This window comes from Anoplopoma fimbria, chromosome 6 (genome assembly GCF_027596085.1).
Source record: "Anoplopoma fimbria isolate UVic2021 breed Golden Eagle Sablefish chromosome 6, Afim_UVic_2022, whole genome shotgun sequence".
NCBI classification, from domain to species: Eukaryota; Metazoa; Chordata; class Actinopteri; order Perciformes; family Anoplopomatidae; genus Anoplopoma; species Anoplopoma fimbria.
The window spans coordinates 137,910-160,411 of NC_072454.1; the positions used below are offsets into that span (position 1 = coordinate 137,910).

The 22,502-nt window shown below is 39.6% G+C and overlaps 2 protein-coding genes across 4 annotated transcripts in view; both read right to left on the reverse strand.

The window, feature by feature from the left end:
• The window catches only part of LOC129091946 (echinoderm microtubule-associated protein-like 4), a 34,018-nt gene extending 31,201 nt beyond the window's left edge, over nucleotides 1–2,817 (reverse strand). For all 3 annotated transcript variants that reach the window (XM_054599655.1, XM_054599654.1, XM_054599656.1), the window contains exon 1: nucleotides 2,517–2,817. In XM_054599655.1, the coding sequence (XP_054455630.1) occupies nucleotides 2,517–2,541 (25 nt within the window). In that variant the 5' untranslated portion in view covers nucleotides 2,542–2,817. The remainder of the gene's footprint in view (nucleotides 1–2,516) is intronic.
• Nucleotides 2,818–6,655: 3,838 nt separating this feature from the next.
• Nucleotides 6,656–18,788, reverse strand: tspan14 (tetraspanin 14). Its single transcript, XM_054600433.1, has 9 exons — nucleotides 18,648–18,788; nucleotides 14,122–14,202; nucleotides 12,080–12,130; nucleotides 11,437–11,583; nucleotides 10,609–10,779; nucleotides 9,970–10,095; nucleotides 9,796–9,846; nucleotides 9,328–9,441; nucleotides 6,656–8,112 (listed from the first exon to the last, which is right to left on the reverse strand). The coding sequence occupies exons 2-9, from the start codon at nucleotides 14,200–14,202 to the stop codon at nucleotides 8,047–8,049; spliced, it is 807 nt and encodes a 268-aa protein (XP_054456408.1). The 5' UTR covers nucleotides 18,648–18,788; the 3' UTR covers nucleotides 6,656–8,046.
• Between the last annotated feature and the right edge of the window lie 3,714 nt (nucleotides 18,789–22,502).

A 22,502-nucleotide genomic window follows, 5' to 3' on the forward strand; every position in this document is an offset into this window, starting at 1 on the left:
TCGTTGTGGTACCTGGACCGTAGTCGTGCCTCCTGCTGTGAGCCGACTGACACCCACTGCTACTTCGATTATTATTATTAGTCACATTAATATCCCTATTTTCATGGCTATAATTCTACTGTAATAATTGCTGCTGTTATTATAAGTAGTCTTATTATATGAATCATTTATGTCATATACATTGCATGTGTTGTATCTCTGTTATGCTGTTCATTCTGTACACATGACATCTATTGCATTCTGTCCATCCTGGGAGAAGGATCCCTCCTCTGTCGTTCTCCCAGAGGTTTCTTCCTTTTTTCTCCCTGTTAAAGGTTTTTTTTTTAGGGGAGTTTTTCCTGTGCCGATGTGAGGGAAGGACAGAGGATGTGAGGGAAGGACAGAGGAGGTGAGGGAAGGACAGAGGAGGTGAGGGTCTAAGGACAGAGGATGTCGCATGTGTACAGATTGTAAAGCCCTCTGAGGCAAATTTGTAATTTGTGATTCTGGGCTACACAAAATAAACTGAATTGAATTGAATTGATTATCAGAGGACTACAACAGGATTTAACACAGGACTACAACATGATTATCAGAGGACTACAACAGGAATAACACAGGACAACAACAGGAATACAAGAGGAATAACACAGGACTACAACAGGAATAAAACAGGACAACAACAGGATTATAAAGGGACTACAACAGGAATAACACAGGACTACAACAGGACAACAAATGCAATAACACAGGACAACAGGAATAACACAGGACTACAAGGGGAATAACACAGGACTACAACAGGAATAACACAGAACAACATGAATAAAACAGGACTACAACGGGATTTACGCAGGACTAAAACAGGATCAATGCAGAACTACAACGGGATTAACACAGGACAACAACAAGACAACAACAGGATTAACGCAGGACTACAAAAGGACAACAGAATTAACACAGGACGACAACAGGACAACAACGGGATTAACACAGGACTACACCAGGACAACATGATTAACACAGGACAACAACGTGATTAAAACTGGATTATAATAGGACTACAACAAGACAACAACAGGATTAACACAGGACTACAATAAAACAATAGGATTAACCCCGGACAACAGCAGCACAACAACCTACAACAGGACAACAATAGGATTAACACAGAACTACAACAGGACAACAACAGGATCAATGCAGGACTACAACAGGAAAAAACCAATAATAACACAGGACAACAACCTACTACAGAAAAACAACATGAATAACACCAGACTACAACAAGACGACAACAGGATTATCACAGGACAACAGCAGGAAAAGAAACTGGTCTCTAACAGACCCAGGTCTACGTCTCCTTAGGTCAGTAACAGATCAGGGCCTTTATCTCTGCAGGGCTCCAACAGATCCTGGTCTATATCTCTGCAGGTCTCTAACAGACCCAGGTCTATGTCTCTGCAGGTCCCTAACAGACCCAGGTCTATGTCTCTGCAGGTCTCTAACAGACCCAGGTCTATGTCTCTGCAGGTCTCTAACAGACCCAGGTCTATGTCTCTGCAGGTCTCTAACACACCCAGGTCTATGTCTCTGCAGGTCTCTAACAGACCCAGGTCTATGTAGGTCTGTAACAGACCCAGGTCTATGTCTCTGCAGGTCCCTAACACACCCAGGTCTATGTCTAACAGACTCTATGTCTCTGCAGGTCCCTAACAGACCCAGGTCTACGTCTCCTTAGGTCCCTAACAGACCCGGGTCTATGTCTCCTTAGGTCCCTAACAGACCCAGGTCTATGTCTCTGCAGGTCCCTAACAGACCCAGGTCTACGTCTCCTTAGGTCCCTAACAGACCCGGTCCTTGTCTCCTTAGGTCCCTAACAGACCCGGGTCTATGTCTCCTTCTCCCTAACAGGTCCCTAACAGACCCGGGTCCTTGTCTCCTCCTAGGTCCCTAACAGACCCGGGTCTCCTTCTCCCTTAGGTCCCTAACAGACCCGGGTCTATGTCTCCTTAGGTCCCTAACAGACCCGGGTCTATGTCTCCTTAGGTCCCTAACAGACCCGGGTCCTTGTCTCCTTAGGTCCCTAACAGACCCGGGTCTATGTCTCCTTAGGTCCCTAACAGACCCGGGTCTACGTCTCCTTAGGTCCCTAACAGACCCGGGTCCTTGTCTCCTTAGGTCCCTAACAGACCCGGGTCCTTGTCTCCTTAGGTCCCTAACAGACCCGGGTCCTTGTCTCCTTAGGTCCCTAACAGACCCGGGTCCTTGTCTCCTTAGGTCCCTAACAGACCCAGGTCTACGTCTCCTTAGGTCCCTAACAGACCCGGGTCCTTGTCTCCTTAGGAGGAGACCCGCTGGTCTCGGAGGAGCTGCTGGGTCCCTGCAGCAGCCGGAGGGGCGGTGTGGAGTCTCTGGTAAATACAGCAGTGACACGTGTAAAGCCTCCAGAGGCGCACAGCGGTCTTCTCTAACCCTAACCCAGCACGGACAGGTGACCGGGGCTCTGTGGGGCGCAAGCGGCGGCTGGAACTCACCTAAACTGCCGGTGAATCCGTCCATTTTCCGGGTGAAACGCGGGAGTGCGGGCCGGAGGCCTGCGGGAGGCTGAGGCACGCTGCGGGCCTCCGTCCGGGGTTTACCACCGCAGAGAGGAGAGGAGAGCCGAGCCGAGCCGAGCCGAGCCGAGCCGGGTTAGTCCCAGCCGCGCTGCCCAACGGGGCCGTCGCTCCGTCAGGCCGAAGATCAGCCGCTTTGTGCGGGCTGGAAGAAGAAGATCCACAGCCGAGAGACAGACGAGAGAAGCCGCGGAGCAAAGACACGACGGACCGACGAGCTGCTGCTCCGCCTCCGACTCCGCCTTCCCGTGGGAGGGAGGGACCGGGGAGGGAGGGAGGGAGGGAGGGGGAGGAACCGGGGGAGAGAGAGGGGAGGAACCGGGGAGAGGAACCGGGGGAGAGAGAGGGAGGAACCGGGGGAGGAGGACCGGGGGAGAGGGGGAGGAACCGGGGGAGGAACCGGGGGAGAGGGGAGGAACCGGGGAGAGAGAGGAACCGGGGGAGAGGGGGAGAGGAACCGGGGAGAGAGAGGAACCGGGGAGAGAGAGGAACCGGGGGAGGGGACCGGGGGAGAGAGAGGGAGGAACCGGGGGAGAGAGGGGAGAGAGAGGGGAGGAACCGGGGGAGAGAGGGAGGGAGGGGAGAGAGGGGGGAGAGAGGGGAGGAACCGGGGGAGAGGGAGGGAGGAACCGGGGGAGAGAGGGGGAGAGAGGGGGAGGAACCGGGGAGGAGAGAGGGAGGGGAGAGGGAGGAACCGGGGGAGAGAGAGGGAGGAACCGGGGGAGAGAGAGGGAGGAACCGGGGAGAGAGGGAGGAGAGGAACCGGGGAGAGAGAGGGAGGAACCGGGGGAGAGAGAGGGAGGAACCGGGGGAGAGAGGAACCGGGGGAGAGAGAGGGAGGAACCGGGGGAGAGGGGAGGAACCGGGGAGAGAGAGGGAGGAACCGGGGGAGAGGGGAGGAACCGGGGAGAGAGGGGAGGAACCGGGGGAGAGAGGGGAGGAGGGGGAGGAACCGGGGGAGAGAGGGGGAGGAACCGGGGAGGAGGGGGAGAGAGGGAGGAGGGAAACCGGGGGAGAGAGGGGAGGAACCGGGGAGAGAGAGGGAGGAACCGGGGAGAGAGAGGGAGGAACCGGGGGAGAGGGGGAGAGGGGAGGAACCGGGGGAGAGAGGGGAACCGGGGGAGAGAGAGGGGGAACCGGGGAGAGGGGAGAGAGGGGAGGAACCGGGGGAGAGAGAGGGAGGAACCGGGGGAGAGAGAGGGAGGAGGAACCGGGGGAGAGAGGGGAGAGAAGGAACCGGGAGAGAGAGGGAGGAGGAACCGGGGGAGAGGGAGAGAGGGAGGAACCGGGGGAGAGAGAGGGAGGAACCGGGGGAGGAAGGAACCGGGGGAGAGAGAGGGAGGAACCGGGGGAGAGAGGGAGGACCGGGGGAGGGGGGAGGAACCGGGGGAGAGAGAACCGGGGAGAGGAACCGGGGGAGAGAGAGGGAGGAACCGGGGAGAGAGAGGGAGGAACCGGGGAGAGAGGGGGAGGGGGAGGAACCGGGGAGAGAGGGAGGAACCGGGGGAGAGAGGAGGGAGGAACCGGGGGAGAGAGGGGAGGAACCGGGGGAGAGAGAGGGAGGAACCGGGGGAGAGAGAGGGAGGAACCGGGGAGGAACCGAGAGAGAGGGAAACCGGGGGAGGAACCGGGGGAGAGGGAGGAACCGGGGGAGGAGGAACCGGGGGAGAGGAGGGAGGAACCGGGGAGAGAGGGACCGGGGGGAGGGGAGAGAGGGAGGAACCGGGGGAGAGAGAGGGAGGAAGAAACCGGGGAGGGAGGAGGAAACGGGGGAGAGAGGAACCGGGGGAGGGAGGAACCGGGGGAGAGAGGGAGGAACCGGGGAGAGAGGGAGGAACCTAGGAGAGAGAGGGGAGGAACCGGGGGAGAGGGGAGAGGAGGAACCGGGGGAGAGAGAGAAGGAGGAACCGGGGGAGGAACCGGGGGAGAGGGAGGAACCGGGGGAGAGAGAGGAACCGGGGAGGAACCGGGGGAGAGAGGGGAGGAGGAACCGGGGGAGAAGAGAAACCGGGGAGAGAGAGGGAGGAACCGGGGAGAGAGAGGAGGGAGGAACCGGGGAGAGAGGGAGGGAGGGAACCGGGGAGAGGAGGAGGGAGGAACCGGGGAGAGAGGGAGGAACTATAGGAGAGAAACGGGGAGGAGGAACCGGAACCGGGGAGAGAAGGGAGGAAGGTCAGGTTTCACTGTCTTCACTGAGGATGCTGAGCTGTAGAGAGAGGGAGGAACGGTCATTCACCAGGACTATAAACTATAGACTGTTTATAATAATGAAACTATAGACTGTTTATAATAATGAAACTATAGACTGTTTATAATAATGAAACTATAGACTGTTTATAATAATGAAACTATAGACTGTTAATAATGAAACTATAGAAACTATAGACTGTTTATAATAAACTATAGACTGAAACTATAGACTGTTTATAATAATGAAACTATAGACTGTTTATAAGAATGAAACTATAGACTGTTTATAATAATGAAACTGTTTATAAGAATGAAACTGTGTTATAATAATGAAACTATAGACTTTATAAGAATGAAACTATAGACTGTTTATAATAATGAAACTATAGACTGTTTATAATAATGAAACTATAGACTGTTTATAATAATGAAACTATAGACTTTATATAGACTGTTTATAATAATGAAACTATAGACTGTTTATAATAATGAAACTATAGACTGTATATAAGAATGAAACTATAGACTGTTTATAAGAATGAAACTATAGACTGTTTATAATAATGAAACTGTAGACTGTATAAATAATGAAACTATAGACTGTATATAAGAATGAAACTATAGACTGTATATAAGAATGAAACTATAGACTGTATATAAGAATGAAACTATAGACTGTATATAAAACTATAGACTGTAATGAAACTATAGACTGTTTATAATAATGAAACTATAGACTGTATATAAGAATGAAACTATAGACTGTTTATAAGAATGAAACTATAGACTGTTTATAAGAATGAAACTATAGACTATATAAGAAGAATGAAACTATAGACTGTTTATAAGAATGAAACTATAGACTGTTTATAAGAATGAAACTATAGACTGTTTATAAGAATGAAACTATAGACTATATAAGAAGAATGAAACTATAGACTGTATATAAGAATGAAACTATAGACTGTATATAAGAATGAAACTATAGACTGTATATAAGAATGAAACTATAGACTGTTTATAAGAATGAAACTATAGACTGTATATAAGAATGAAACTATAGACTGTTTATAAGAATGAAACTATAGACTGTATATAAGAATGAAACTATAGACTGTTTATAAGAATGAAACTATAGATTGTATATAAGAATTAAACTATAGACTGTTTATAAGAAGAATGAAATACAGACCGTATATAAGAAAAATTAAACTATAGACTTTTATAAGTTTTTATTGTGATATTAATACAATGGTGGAAAGTATTTTTAATGCATAGTACTTTTATAGCAGTTTTAAAAGGGGACATTTGTGTCCTTTAAGTTACTGAGAGCAAGTTAATAATGCATCAAAATCAATGTCGTTGCCGATCATTGATGGTACAAAAGAAAAACTCCTAGTTGAATTGAGTTTACGGAAAAAAAATGATTTAAATATAAAAACAACGGTGGCATTACGTAAACAAAATGTCATTTAAACTGTTAGAAATCGGATTATAAGCAGGAATGATGTTGGTTAAAGAATTAAAGTCATACAATACTTTTTACTCAGTTAATAAATTATTGCAAATATTGAGTCATGATTTATTGTTGGTTGATTAATAAGATGATTTAATATTTGAACATGTAAGAAGAATGAAACAGTGGTAGTTAATGATTCATAATAATGGGCATTAAATGAGAGAAGTGAAATGCAAATCAAATATCAAAAGCAGAGATGTGATTTATTCTATTATCTGGTTGTATAACTGTTAACTAGTCTGTAATCAATAGACTGATCCGATCAACTCACAGGTTTAAATAACTTTACTTCTTCATTTTAATAATGAAATGTTTAACCTTCATCAGTTCAATAACTTTCCTCAATGATCAATAAAAAGAAGGGAACCACTCGGACCAAACTTCATTTTTATTATGCTGAGTATAAAAAGACATAAAAAATTCACTTTTATAAAAAAAAAGAATCCCATTAGAATAAAACTCAAACACAAAAACTACAATTAAATCATGAATTCATTAACAGAAAAAAAAAAAAAATCGGTTAAAGCAGAAGATTAAACAATACTTTGTTCTCATTGGCTCAAAAATCTTTATTCATACAAAACATTTAAAGAAAAACTTTATTCATTCAAAGCTTCAGTATCCATAAAGTCTTCATATTCAACCAAACACGTGATCACATGACCTTCAGCTGAACTCGGATTGTTCTTCTGTGGTTTCTGACTCTGTGTTCAGGATGTGTCGTTCTGATTGTAGGAACAGAACCTTCTCACCGAACATGTGACAAAGATATGGGGGGGGGGTTCGCCCGGTCACCAGCCCACTGATTGGCTCTTTTTCTGTCACCAGTGCAACGTTAGCATTAAAGCACAGGCACGGCAGCTGTCTGCTCGTTAGCTAGTGTGCTAATTCCACGTGCTTTCCTGCGCTGTGAGTGTTACTCTGCTCTCTACGCTTCGTTTCCGTCGTCGGCGAAGAACCTCAGTGAGATATGGAAGCTAACGTCGCTACGTGGATTTGAATAGGAACTCCCCTTCTACTCCTTTTCTTCTTCTTTGGTCTGAACCTTCAGTTATCCAATGAGAGGCCGAGCCATCGATGGCCCCACCTCTAAAAGACAAGTTTCAATGTTTGTTTCCTTCTTATGGCGTTTGGGACTGCAACGATTCAATAAATCTGGAATTATTTCAATAACTGATCACTAATCAATAAGTGATCACATTTTGATAATCAATTTATTCATGCAGTCATTTATCAATCATACATTTGTCTTATTCTCCAGTAAATCACAGTAAACTGAATCAATTCAGGACTCACAAAAAAAGACCTGAGTTCAACCTGAAGATGATGATGACGATGGTGATGATGATGACGATGAATACGATGATGGTGATGATGATGATGATGAAGGAGGCACTGAACAGTAAGCTGCAGTTTGAATCAAAGTGTGTTCATTCTTAAATGGCAGGAAAAGTGAAGGCAGTCTGGTGCAGAGCTTCGTCTTCTGTTGGATGAAGAAGCTCTCAGAGACAAAACATCAAAAAGTACATAAGACAGATTCATGCTGTCGCACATTCAACAGGAGGCCATGTTTTCAGTAACCATAGCAACAAGGTTATCAGAAGGTCATCTGACTGATGACAGGAAGTGAAGGCAGGTACAGCAGAGTGACTGAAGAAGAAGGCACATCTGAAGAAACTAGGTCCCCAGGCAGAGGCCACGCCTCCTGTGTAAGAAGCCCCACCCCATATGGGTGCGGCCTCAGTAGCTGAAATTGACCTTTTCGATGTCGGAGATCAGAGTCCTGGCCAGGTAGATCCCCACCATCTGGTCAGAGGAAAACAGAGACATCAGGTTCAGAACTGGGACTCCAGGATAAAACCATTAGAAACCAGTAGAAACCAGCTGAAACACCACTCAGATCTCAGGCATCAACCCTGGAGTTTCTCTCTGTTGAGCCTAGGCTCTTTAAAGAAGTCCCCATTGAAACCATTAAAACCATTAAAACCACGGTGTTTGACCCCGTTACAGCAGGAGGAGAGCCAGACTATAAGACAAAGACCCTTATTCATCATATTCTTCTGCTTTTCTGCATTCAAAATGAAAATGCATCAAAAACAGAAATCCCCAATAATTCATTTAGTAAACAGAAAATTATTATAATAAAATGATTCATTATTATTATTATTATTATTATTATTATTATTATTATTATCGGCATTCGGAGTGCTTAAATTAAATGTATAAATAATATTAATTAGTTTATTATGATCAGGACTGGTGTTTTTTAAAGAAAATAACTCATTAACATATTCATTAAAATATTATGAATAAATCATTTTATTTTTGGAAGCACATCAGTTAATTATTGATTGATTATTAAAAAATCAGAGTAAGATTTAAATTTAAACTAACACTATCCGTGTAAACATTAGTTTAAATACTGCAACAGAACACGGAACCGTTACCGTGCAGTAACAGAGCCGTGTTCCGTGCAGTAACAGAACCGTGCACCGTAACAGAACCGTGTTCCGTGCAGTAACAGAGCCGTGTTCCGTGCAGTAACAGAACCATGCACAGTAACAGAACCGTGTTCCGTAACAGAACCGTGTTCCGTGCAGTAACAGAGCTCGAAACAGCAGTAACAGAACCGTGCAGTAACAGAACCGTGCACAGTAACAGAACCGTGTTCCGTAACAGAACCGTGTTCCGTGCAGTAACAGAACCATGCACAGTAACAGAACCGTGTTCCGTGCAGTAACAGAGCCGTGTTCCGTGCAGTAACAGAACCATGCACAGTAACAGAACCGTGTTCCGTAACAGAACCGTGTTCCGTAACAGAACCGTGTTCCGTGCAGTAACAGAGCTGCGTTCCGTGCAGTAACAGAACCGTGCACAGTAACAGAACCGTGTTCCGTAACAGAACCGTGTTCCGTGCAGTAACAGAGCCGTGTTCCATGCAGTAACAGAGCCGTGTTCCGTGCAGTAACAGAACCGTGTTCCGTGCAGTAGTGGTACAAAGTGAATAAACTGAATTGTAACCTGCAGCAGAGAGATGACGATGAAGACGATGGCCACCGTGTAGAGGTTTCCAGGTAACCAATCCTCCAAAGCAGCGATGCAGCCTTTAGTGTAGATGTGATCAGTCCACTCTCTCTGTGCAGGAACAGCAGAACGTTACAGAACAGGTCCTAACAGGAACCATGAAAGGTTAGATAAAGTTCCTCTCATGAATACAGAACTAGACGTTTGTTGACCGAGTGGAACACAGATGGAATAATTGTAGTTCTGTTCCTCGCTGTGCAAACTACAACCGGCTGCTGCCCAAAACTGTGACGTCACTGTGATGTCACGGTGATGTCACAGAGAGAATGTTTCTGTCTCCCAGTGTCATAAACCTCATCATTTTTTTAAAGGTAAACCTGCATCATGTTACCTGTGGAGACCAACATGCTGGCCCTCACCTGTCCAAACAGGAAGCTATGTTTAAAGAACAGGAAGTGATCTCACCTTCGGTCTGTTTCTCACGTCGTATCCACACTGAGTGTTCACCACAGAGTCCTGTAACAAACACAATCCATCCACTTCCATGAGACTGAATCAGACAGGTGTTCAGGTAAGGCCATGATTATGATGTCACCAGGGTCAATAATGATGGATATTAATAAGTATTGATTAACTCACAGCAGGATCAGTGATGCAGCAAGAGAAAGGAACTCCACACTTCTCTCTGCTGCGATGGGTTCCGTTACAGCTAAAATAAACGTTTAGATTCCAGTCGTTTGGTTCCTGAGCTCCACAGCAGTGGTTCTGTTAAAAGAACAAGATAATAAAGGGTTTAACTAAACATTCCTTAGGTCCACAGCAGTGGTTCTGTTAAAAGAACAAGATAATAAAGGGTTTAACTAAACATTCCTTAGGTCCACAGCAGTGGTTCTGTTAAAAGAACAAGATAATAAAGGTCTAACTAAACGTTCCTTAGGTCCACAGCAGTGGTTCTGTTAAAAGAACAAGATAATAAAGGTCTAACTAAACGTTCCTTAGGTCCACAGCAGTGGTTCTGTTAAAAGAACAAGATAATAAAGGTCTAACTAAACGTTCCTTAGGTCCACAGCAGTGGTTCTGTTAAAAGAACAAGATAATAAAGGTCTAACTAAACATTCCTTAGGTCCACAGCAGTGGTTCTGTTAAAAGAACAAGATAATAAAGGTCTAACTAAACATTCCTTAGGTCCACAGCAGTGGTTCTGTTAAAAGAACAAGATAATAAAGGCTTAACTAAACGTTCCTGAGCTTTTTGTTGAAGCAGAGAGTGGTACATTACCATCCTCTGCAGAGAGTCGATGAGGTTCTGCAGGTCGATGTCGTCTCTGTACCCTTTAACGTTTGCCAGGAAGAAGTCGTTGATCCACTCTCTGACCTGACTCTGAAAAACCACCGCCAGTACCGCAGCCGTCAGCTCCAGGACGAAGATGAAGCCGATCACACCGGAAAACTGACAAAAAACACAAACAGCGCTTTAACGTTTTACAAAACACAGGAGACGGATGTTTTAAAAAAGGTACAAACTTCAGCAGACGGATGTTTAAAAAGGTACAAACTTCAGCAGACGGATGTTTAAAAAGGTACAAACTTCAGCAGACGGATGTTTAAAAAGGTACAAACTTCAGCAGACAGATGTTTAAAAAGGTACAAACTTCAGCAGACGGATGTTTAAAGGAAGAAACTACAGCAGACAGATGTTTAAAGGAAGAAACTACAGCAGACAGATGTTTAAAGGAAGAAACTTCAGCAGACAGATGTTTAAAAAGGTACAAACTTCAGCAGACAGATGTTTAAAGGAAGAAACTACAGCAGACAGATGTTTAAAGGAAGAAACTACAGCAGACAGATGTTTAAAGGAAGAAACTTCAGCAGACAGATGTTTAAAAAGGTACAAACTTCAGCAGACGGATGTTTAAAGGAAGAAACTACAGCAGACAGATGTTTAAAGGAAGAAACTTCAGCAGACAGATGTTTAAAAAGGTACAAACTTCAGCAGACGGATGTTTAAAGGAAGAAACTACAGCAGACAGATGTTTAAAGGAAGAAACTTCAGCAGACAGATGTTTAAAAAGGTACAAACTTCAGCAGACGGATGTTTTTAACATACAAACTTCAGGAGACAGATGTTTTCTCTCAGAGCTCCCACACAGCCGGCAAAGCCCAGGATGAAGGTGACTCCGCCAACCACCAGGACCAACCAGACTGGGTCGAAACCATGCAGCCGGGTCACCTGGGTCAAATCCAACAGGACTCCCTGTAATCCACAACACACAAGTTTAGGAAGGGCAAACCAGACTCAGACCAGTACAAGAGGCCTAACTATCTATCTATCTATCTATCTATCTATCTATCTATCTATCTATCTATCTATCTATCTATCTATCTATCTATCTATCCATCTATATATTGATAGATAAATAGTTATATGAATTAAATCATTTAGTCTATTGTAATTTAAATAATTGAAAAAAGCTGTTTTATTCACGCTTTGGTTGATATGACTACATTACATTACATTACATTACATTACATTATTACATTACATTACATTACAGTCATTTAGCAGACGCTTTTATCCAAAGCGACTTACAGGAAGTGTATTCAACATAGGTATTCAAGAGAACTACTAGTCACCAGAAGTCATAAGTGCATCTCCTTTCTTAAACAAGCATCTCAAAGCATAAGCCAGAGCAAAAGTATAGTGCAGAGGCAGATTACTACGAAACTACTATTACTGTGTGTTCACTCACCTTTTCACTCCACGCCCAGAAACCAACTGCAATAAAGGCAACTCCAGCCAGCTGCAACAAAAAGACACACACCAGCGATTAATCAGGTCCTATAGAGACCAGTGTTCAGGCAGAACACACAGTCCAGTGTTTAGACGTATTCATTTCAGGCCAGCGTTAAGACAGATCCAATAACAAACAAACCAGCTTCAAGTCACAAAGACCAGCATTAAAACAGGTTCTAAAATGACTGTAATGTAATGTAATGTAAAACAGAGTTTAGACCAGCGGTTCTCAACCATTTTGGCCCCGAGCCCCCCAGCTCGTTATCCAGATCCCTCAACGCCCCTCAAACAATTAAAAAGTAAGCATATCGCCTGAATGTTTATGTTGAATATTATTTTGTGTCATATTATCAAAAAGGCATGCAATTGAATGCCACCAAAATTAAATATCGACTGTGAATGTTATGCTAATAAATGTTATCTTTAATTTCGGAGCAATTTTGAGCATCAAACACTTCATTTCCTGAATTCTGAATTAATTTTATGGATACATTCATGCTGAAAATCAATTGTGTTAAGGAAACACAAAATTCAGGCCGCAGGTGACAATTCAGAATATTAAAATATAACTGAAAATAATGCAATTAGGCTATCCAGCATGAATGTATCAGGGCTCCAGACTGCAGCAAAAATAGTCGCATGCCATAATTCTTTGTGAGTGTACAAATTTCAAAGGGTGGCATCCACATGAGTGCATGATGATCATCATCATCATTGGTGCCCCCGCTGTCTATTCCACTTCCAAATTCTCAAAAGTCAACTTGATGAGCAAACTTATGTTGAGCAGTTGTGAGCGTGTAGGGATGGTCCAGCTCGCCCTGTTCAGAGCCCCCTGTTGGCCAGACCGCATTCTGCTTTTAATAACAGATAACAGATCCAATAACACACAGACCCGTTTGATAACAGATCCAATAACACAGCTTGAGAAAGACATTTCTGGCTCCATTAACCACACAGGAAGCCATCACATCCTGTCAGCTGATTACCAAACAGGAAACAGCTCTCAAAAAACACAGCTCTGTCTCAGTCAGTTGCAGCTGACAAATGCAGGAACGACAGCTAAAAAACAACCATAAACTGTGTGAATGAAAACCTTAATAGAATCATTGTACAGGGGTTCCCTTAGAGCATGATAGATCTGACTAGTATTGTGTATTCTATTAAATTAATGTATTGTTGATATACAGTACATATGTATTAGGGGTGTAACGATTCACTTAATTCACGGTTCGGTTCAATACGGTACAGTGGTGCCACAGTTCCGTATGCTGCTGCTTCCGCCAGAAACAAAACACACAAAAAAAGATCCTTACATTACATTACATTACAGTCATTTAGCAGACGCTTTTATCCAAAGCGACTTACAGGAAGTGTGTTCAACATAGGTATTCAAGAGAACTACTAGTCACCAGAAGTCATCAGTGCATCTCCTTTCTTAAACAAGCATCTAAGAGCATAAACCAGAGCAAAAGTACAGAAACAAACTAATATGAATACAATAAGTGAAACAGACTGATACGAATACAAGAAGTGCAACAAACTAATACGAAAAATATAAGTGCTTAGTGGAAGGCTCAGGGTGGTACTTCTTTACTTCTTGAGTTTAAAGACGGGCAGTGACTCTGCTGTCCTGAGGTCAGTGGGGAGTTCATTCCACCACTGTGACATCAGGAGAGGAAGAAGCTGTGACCGGGTGGATCGGCTGCAGGGACCTCTGAGCGACGGGGCAACCAGTCACCCCGAGGCAGCAGAGAGGAGTGGTCGGGTGGGGGTGTAGGGCCTGGAGATCCTTCTTCTTCTTTGGTTTCAGCAGACTAGATGCTGCATGATCAGTTCTTTATATTCTTTATCTATACATATATGTATATAAATATATACATATATGGATGAATAGATATCTATATATGTATATATTCATCTATCTATCTATATATCTATATATATATGATGATGTGTTATCTGGAAAATTACCTGTACAGGTGTTAATGTGTAACTCACCCAGAAGATGATGTTGTAGCTGAACATGAGGTATTTGTAGCAGCAGCTGACCTCAGCGCTCTCATACCGATAGTAGTACATCTGTCGATGATAGATAAGGGTTAGGGTTACATTTATATACTGTATTTATTTGCTGTTATATACTGTTCATACTGTTATACCCTCTACGAGTATACTACTATATACTCTACACATATACTGTTATACCCTCTGCCAGTTTACTACTATATACTCTACTGGTATATACTCTACATACATACAGTGATATACTGTTATATACTCTACATGTATACTGGGATATAAAATATATATATACTGTTATATACTTTACATACATACTGTGATATACTCTACTGTTATATACTCTACTGTTATATACTCTACTGTTATATACATACAGTTATACACTCTACTGTTATACACTCTACTGTTATATACTCTACTGTTATACACTCTATTGTTATATACATACTGTTATACACACTACTGTTATACACTCTACTGTTATACACTCTACTGTTATATACATACTGTTATATACATACTGTTATATACTCTACTGTTATACACTCTACTGCTATATACTCTACTGTTATATACATACTGTTATATACATACTGTTATATACTCTACTGTTATATACTCTACTGTTATACACACTACTGTTATACACTCTACTGTTATACACTCTACAGTTATATACATACTGTTATATACTCTACTGTTATACACTCTACTGTTATATACTCTACTGTTATACACTCTATTGTTATATACATACTGTTATACACACTACTGTTATACACTCTACTGTTATACACTCTACTGTTATACACTCTACAGTTATATACTCTACCATTATATACACTACCGTTATATACTCTACCGTTATACACTCTACCGTTATACACTCTACTGTTATATACATACTGTTATAAACTCTACTGTTATACACTCTAGTTATAAACTCTACCGTTATTCACTCTACCGTTATATACTCTACTGTTATATACTCTACTGTTATACACTCTACTGTTATATACATACTGTTATACACTCTACTGTTATACACATACTGTTATACACTCTACCGTTATATACTCTACTGTTATACACTCTACCGTTATATACTCTACCGTTATATACTGTACCGTTATACACTCTACTGCTATATACTGTACTGTTATATACATACTGTTATATACTCTACTGTTATATACATACTGTTATATACTCTACTGTTATACACTCTACTGTTATATACTCTACTGTTATATACTGTACTGTTTAGGGCTGTAAAGTCCTAGTCGACTGGTCGACTTATTGGTCGATACGTTCTGGGTCGACCAAAATTCTGATTGGTCGATTTTTTGCCGTGTTAATTTCATAAAGTCGTCATCAGGAGGAAAGTACCAAGTGCTAATGGGGGTGTTTTCAGAGCCCTGTTTCACAGAAAACAGCCTGTCTTCAGAGAATACCCCCATTGTTTTCACTATTTTGGATTAGCCCAACCCACTAGAGACAGGTAGATTGAAGAAGGTCCATGTTATTCAACGTCCGGTGGTTTAATTGCTGAATATTTATTTTTATTTTGAGCGTTTCATTTAAGTTTCATTTGAGTCCTCCTCCTCTACCATCCATGTCAAAGACATCGGCAGTGTGGCAGAATTTTTCCAAAATAGATGGCGGGAAAAAAGTTGAATGTAAAATTTGCAAACAGTTTGCATATCACAGCTCGACTACAAACATGGCGTATCATCTAAAAACGGTAATATTTCAATATTATAGCCTATTAATATCATATTAAACATATTTCAATATTTTAGTCTAATAATCGTTTATTCGTTTTATAACTGCAGGCGCACCCGCCCGCAACAACGGCAGGATCCCTCCGATACACCCAGACCACGCTGGATGTTAAGCCTCCTATATCATCCAAACGCAAACATGATATCACAGAAGGAATTGTCAATTTTATTGCTCAGGATATGAGGCATTTTATTATTTTATTTTTGTATTTGTTCTGAGTGAGCCTTCCTTGTTATTGTTATGCACTTTATTTCGTTTCAGTTTATTGCTAAATAACGAACTTTTATGGTTCCCTTTTATTATTGTGCACATTTATTTCTATTTATTGGATTTGTTTTTTTTTGCCTAATGCGCAATTGCGCCGTGCCCACTGTTTGTAGGCTGTTGTTTTGAGCCTTTGCTTTATTTTTGGTACATGATCTGGGATGTTTAATAAAGATAATTTTCCCTGAATTGTTGTTTAATTGCCTTCTTGTGCTGATATCAGTATATATTTTCGGTAATCATGTGCTATTATATTGCGCAGATGCACGTGATGCCCCCCCCCCCCCCCCATTAGTCGATTTTTAGTCGAAATTTCAGGGTTTCAGTCGACCAAGAATTTCTTTGGTTGATTACAGCCCTAGTACTGTTATATACATACTGTTATACACTCTACTGTTATACACTCTACTGTTATATACATGCTGTTATATACTCTACTGTTATACACTCTACTGTTATATACTCTACTGTTATACACTCTACTGTTATATACATACTGTTATACACTCTACTGTTATACACTCTACTGTTATATACATACTGTTATACACTCTACTGTTATACACTCTACTGTTATATACATGCTGTTATATACTCTACTGTTATACACTCTACTGTTATATACTCTACTGTTATACACTCTACTGTTATACACTCTACTGTTATACACTCTACTGTTATATACTCTACTGTTATATACATACTGTTATACACTCTACTGTTATACACTCTACTGTTATATACATACTGTTATACACTCTACTGTTATACACTCTACTGTTATATACATACTGTTATACACTCTACTGTTATATACATACAGTTATACACTCTACTGTTATATACTCTACAGTTATCCACTCTACTGTTATTCACTCTACTGTTATATACTCTACTGTTATACACTCTACTGTTATACACTCTACTGTTATATACATACTGTTATACACTCTACTGTTATACACTCTACAGTTATACACTCTACTGTTATACACTCTACTGTTATACACTCTACAGTTATTCACTCTACCGTTATATACTCTACCATTATACACTCTACCGTTATTCACTCTACTGTTATATACTCTACTATTATATACTCTACTGGTATATACATACTGTTATACACTCTACTGTTATATACATACTGTTATACACTCTACTGTTATATACTCTACTGTTATACACTCTACTGTTATACACTCTACTGTTATTCACTCTACTGTTATACACTCTACTGTTATTCACTCTACTGTTATATACTCTACTGTTATTCACTCTACTGTTATATACTCTACTGTTATTCACTCTACTGTTATATACTCTACTGTTATATACTCTACTGTTATTCACTCTACTGTTATATACTCTACTGTTATACACTCTACTGTTATATACTCTGTTATTCACTCTACTGTTATACACTCTACTGTTATATTCTACTGTTATATACATACTGTTATACACTCTACTGTTATATACTCTACTGTTATACACTCTACAGTTATACACTCTACTGTTATTCACTCTACTGTTATATACTCGACTGTTATATACATACTGTTATACACTCTACTGTTATATACATACTGTTATTCACTCTACTGTTATATACATACTGTTATACACTCTACTGTTATATACATACTGTTATACACTCTACTGTTATACACTCTACTGTTATATACTCTACTGTTATACACTCTACTGTTATACACTCTACTGTTATATACTCTACTGTTATACACTCTACTGTTATATACTCTACTGTTATATACATACTGTTATACACTCTACTGTTATATACTCTACTGTTATATACATACTGTTATATACTCTACTGTTATATACTCTACTGTTATACACTCTACTGTTATACACTCTACTGTTATATACTCTACTGTTATACACTCTACTGTTATATACATACTGTTATATACTCTGCTGTTATATACATACTGTTATATACATACTGTTATACACTCTACTGTTATTCACTCTACTGTTATATACTCTACTGTTATTCACTCTACTGTTATTCACTCTACTGTTATACACTCTACTGTTATACACTCTACTGTTATTCACTCTACTGTTATACACTCTACTGTTATATACTCTACATACTGATCAATACTGAACTGTCAGAAGTTGTTGGTATAAAACCAGAGTTTAACTTTAGCTGAAGCTAAGCTAAGCTAAGCTAAACTAAGCTAAGCTAAGCTGACTGTAACTCCGCCTCTTTTCTGTAGTTATAAACGGACGACACGCTACGTACCGGAACCGTTAAGAGTTCCTGTTTGGTCAGAGCTAACGCTAACAGGAAACGGCTAGGCTAACAGGAAACGGCTAGGCTAACAGGAAACAGCTAGGCTAACAGGAAACAGCTAGGCTAACGTAGCTAGCAGAGTGAAGTGTAACTAAAGGCGTCACGGAAACAGAGTCAGTCTCACCTTCAGACCTCAGCCCGGTCCTTCAGAGCACATATGTCACCGATATGTTTATTGATGACGGTATCGATCCACAGAGTTTAACCAGCACACCCTGCTGAGGACTTCTTCTTCTGCTGCTTCCGCCAGAAACACAACACAACTTCTTCTTCTTCTCTGGTGTCAGAGGAGTAGCTGCTGCAGCAGCGCTGTGCTGCTCTCTGCTGCCCTCTGCTGCTAGTTACATGAACAGTTCTTTATATTATAGAAATATATATAAAGATAAATGTATATATCTATATATAGGTATAGATATATACATTGTGCTGCCCTCTGCTGCTAGTTACATGAACAGTTCTTTATATTATATATAGAAATATATATAAAGATAAATGTATATATCTATATATAGGTATAGATATATACATTGTGCTGCCCTCTGCTGCTAGTTACATGAACAGTTCTTTATATTATATATAGAAATATATATAAAGATAAATGTATATATCTATATATATCTATATAAAGATAAATATATATATATGTATATATAAAGATAAATGTATATATCTATATATAGGTATATAAAGATAAATATATATATATGTATATATAAAGATAAATGTATATATCTATATATAGGTATATAAAGATAAATATATATATATGTATATATAAAGATAAATGTATATATCTATATATAGGTATAGATATATACATTGTGCTGCCCTCTGCTGCTAGTTACATGAACAGTTCTTTATATTATATATAGAAATATATATAAAGATAAATGTATATATCTATATATAGGTATAGATATATACATTGTGCTGCCCTCTGCTGCTAGTTACATGAACAGTTCTTTATATGATGAAATATATATAAAGATAAATGTATATATATATATATATATAGGTATAGATATATACATTGTGCTGCCCTCTGCTGCTAGTTACATGAACAGTTCTTTATATGATGAAATATATATAAAGATAAATGTATATATATGTATATCTAAAGATAAATGTATATATCTATATATATCTATATAAAGATAAATATATATATGTATATATAAAGATAAATATATATATATATATATATATATATATATATATATATATATAGGTATAGATATATACATTCTGCTGCCCTCTGCTGTTAGTTACATGAACAGTTCTTTATATGATGAAATACATATAAAGATAAATGTATATATATATAAATATATATATAAAGATAAATGTATATATATATAAATATATAAAGATAAATATATATATATGTATATATAAAGATAAATATAATATATATATATATATAAAGATAAATATATATATATGTATATATAAAGATAAATGTATATATATATATATATAGGTATAGATATATACATTGTGCTGCCCTCTGCTGTTAGTTACATGAACAGTTCTTTATATGATGAAATATATATAAAGATAAATGTGTATATATAAATATATAAAGATAAATGTATATATATATATATAAAGATAAATGTATATATATATATATATATATAAAGATAAATATATATATGTATATATAAAGATAAATGTATATATATATATATAGGTATAGATATATACATTGTGCTGCCCTCTACTGTTAGTTACTTGAACAGTTCTTTATATGTAGAAATATATATAAAGATAAATGTATATATCTATATATAGGTATAGATATATACATTGTGCTGCCCCCTACTGCCCTCTGCTGTTAGTTACATGAACAGTTCTTTATATATATAAATATATTTTAAGATAAATGTATATATATATATATATATATATAGGTATATATATATATATACATTTATCTTTATATATATATATATATACGTTGTGCTGCCCTCTACTGTTTGTTACATGATCAGTTCTTTATATTCTTTATATATAGAAATATATCTTTACATAGGTATAAAAATATAAAAATACAAAAATATAAAAATATAAAAATACAAAAATATAAAAATATAAAAATATAAAAATATAAAAATCGTATCTGATTAAATCTATAAATAAAATAAAATATAAAATGACACCGACTTGTTTCTGTTGTGTCCATGCTTTGCACATTCGAGTGATTTTGTGATTGAAAAAAACTGCAAAGGATCATATATTTTTCTACCAGTTTCTATGGAGAATATCCTCCATCCAAGGTTTGCCGTGACAATTCCCATACAGAAATGTAATAGATGACATATATTTGTACATGTGTTTCTTTAATATGTACATGTCTAAGGACTACATACATTGAGGGATACACAACAGATCTGCAGTTGCAGATATCAGGCAACATTATACATTCTCCTATAGAGGTAAAATTATATTTTTCTCCAATAGCCGACCGTGGATATAGGACAACACACAAAATATAGTCTAACTTGGTAAAGGGACAAGCCTAACCCGAAATGAAGCTACACCTACCAATGAGGTGGGAGCACAACCCAATGTATCTGAAAGCCAAGGTATGTCCAGTAGGCTTACTGTTAAACATATCAAATTGCTTTATTTCCCGTGGGAACTTCATAAAAACAGGTCATAGTGTTTTCTTTTAGAATGAAGATAAAACCTGTCTGGGTTAGGGTTAGGGTTAGGGTTAGCTAATGTTATAGTGTAATTACACTAACCACTAAGCTTTAAGGTAACTGTCAGAGTACTTTACAGATGAGTTAATTTAACTGACCATTGTTAACTTCAGGCTGAATATAGTATAAAGTCAAGGTAATACAGCTTAATAAAAATGACGTTTTTCAAATGACTACATTTATTAATTTAGACATTTTATCATTTTATTTAATTTTACTGAAAGTACAGAATCAGAACAACACTGAATATTCAGCAGCAAATGAAAGGCACAGATATAACTCAATTCAATTCAATTGATTTTGTATAGCCCAAAATCACAAATTACAAATTTGCCTCAGACGGCTTTACAATCTGAACACATGCGTCCTTAGACCCTCACATCCTCTGTCCTTAGACACACATCCTCTGTTCTTACACCCTCACATCCTCTGTCCTTAGACCCTCACATCCTCTGTCCTTAGACCCTCACATCCTCTGTCCTTAGACCCTCACATCCTCTGTCCTTAGACACACATCCTCTGTTCTTACACCCTCACATCCTCTGTCCTTAGACCCTCACATCCTCTGTCCTTAGACCCTCACATCCTCTATCCTTAGACCCTCACATCCTCTGTTCTTAGACCCTCACATCCTCTATCCTTAGACCCTCACATCCTCTGTTTTTAGATCCTTCTCCCAGGATGGACAGAATGCAATAGATGTCATGTGTACAGAATGAACAACATAACAGAGTTACAACACATTAAATGTATATGACATAAATGATTCATATAATCACAGTAGTAAGTAGAGTAACGAAGGAAAACATTAAGACTACTTATAATAACAGCAGCAATGACTATAGTATAATTATAATAATGATATTAGTAATAGTAATGTGACCAATAATAATAATGGTAGTAGCAGTGGGTGTCAGCAGGGCCACAACAGGAGGCACGCCCACGGTCCAGGTACCACAACGATTCATGGAAACCTGCGAGGCGAGAAAGCACATAGACTCCGGGGAAGAAGCAAAGCCAATAAGCGTAATAGTACAGGGAATAATAATAGTAATGTGACTAATAATAATAGTGTTAGTATCAGTGGGTGTCAGCAGGGCCACAGCAGGAGGCACGACCACGGTCCAGATATAACCCTGATTCATGGAAACCTGCGAGGCGAGAAAGCAGAAGGACTCCGGGGAAGAAGCAAAGTCAGTAATGTGCATAAATAGGACATTAATTCATAAAGATGGAGAGAGAGAAGAGGAGAGAGGAGCTCAGTGTATCCT

Excerpts from the sequence above, each read along its gene's own strand:
- tspan14 (XM_054600433.1), bottom strand. The coding sequence starts at position 14,202 with ATGTACTACTATCGGTATGAGAGCGCTGAGGTCAGCTGCTGCTACAAA. Across the intron at positions 11,584-12,079 it reads TCTGGGCGTGGAGTGAAAAG|GGAGTCCTGTTGGATTTGAC; the intron begins GTGAGTGAACAC and ends TGTGGATTACAG. Across the intron at positions 9,442-9,795 it reads ACGTGAGAAACAGACCGAAG|AGAGAGTGGACTGATCACAT; the intron begins GTGAGATCACTT and ends GTTCCTGCACAG.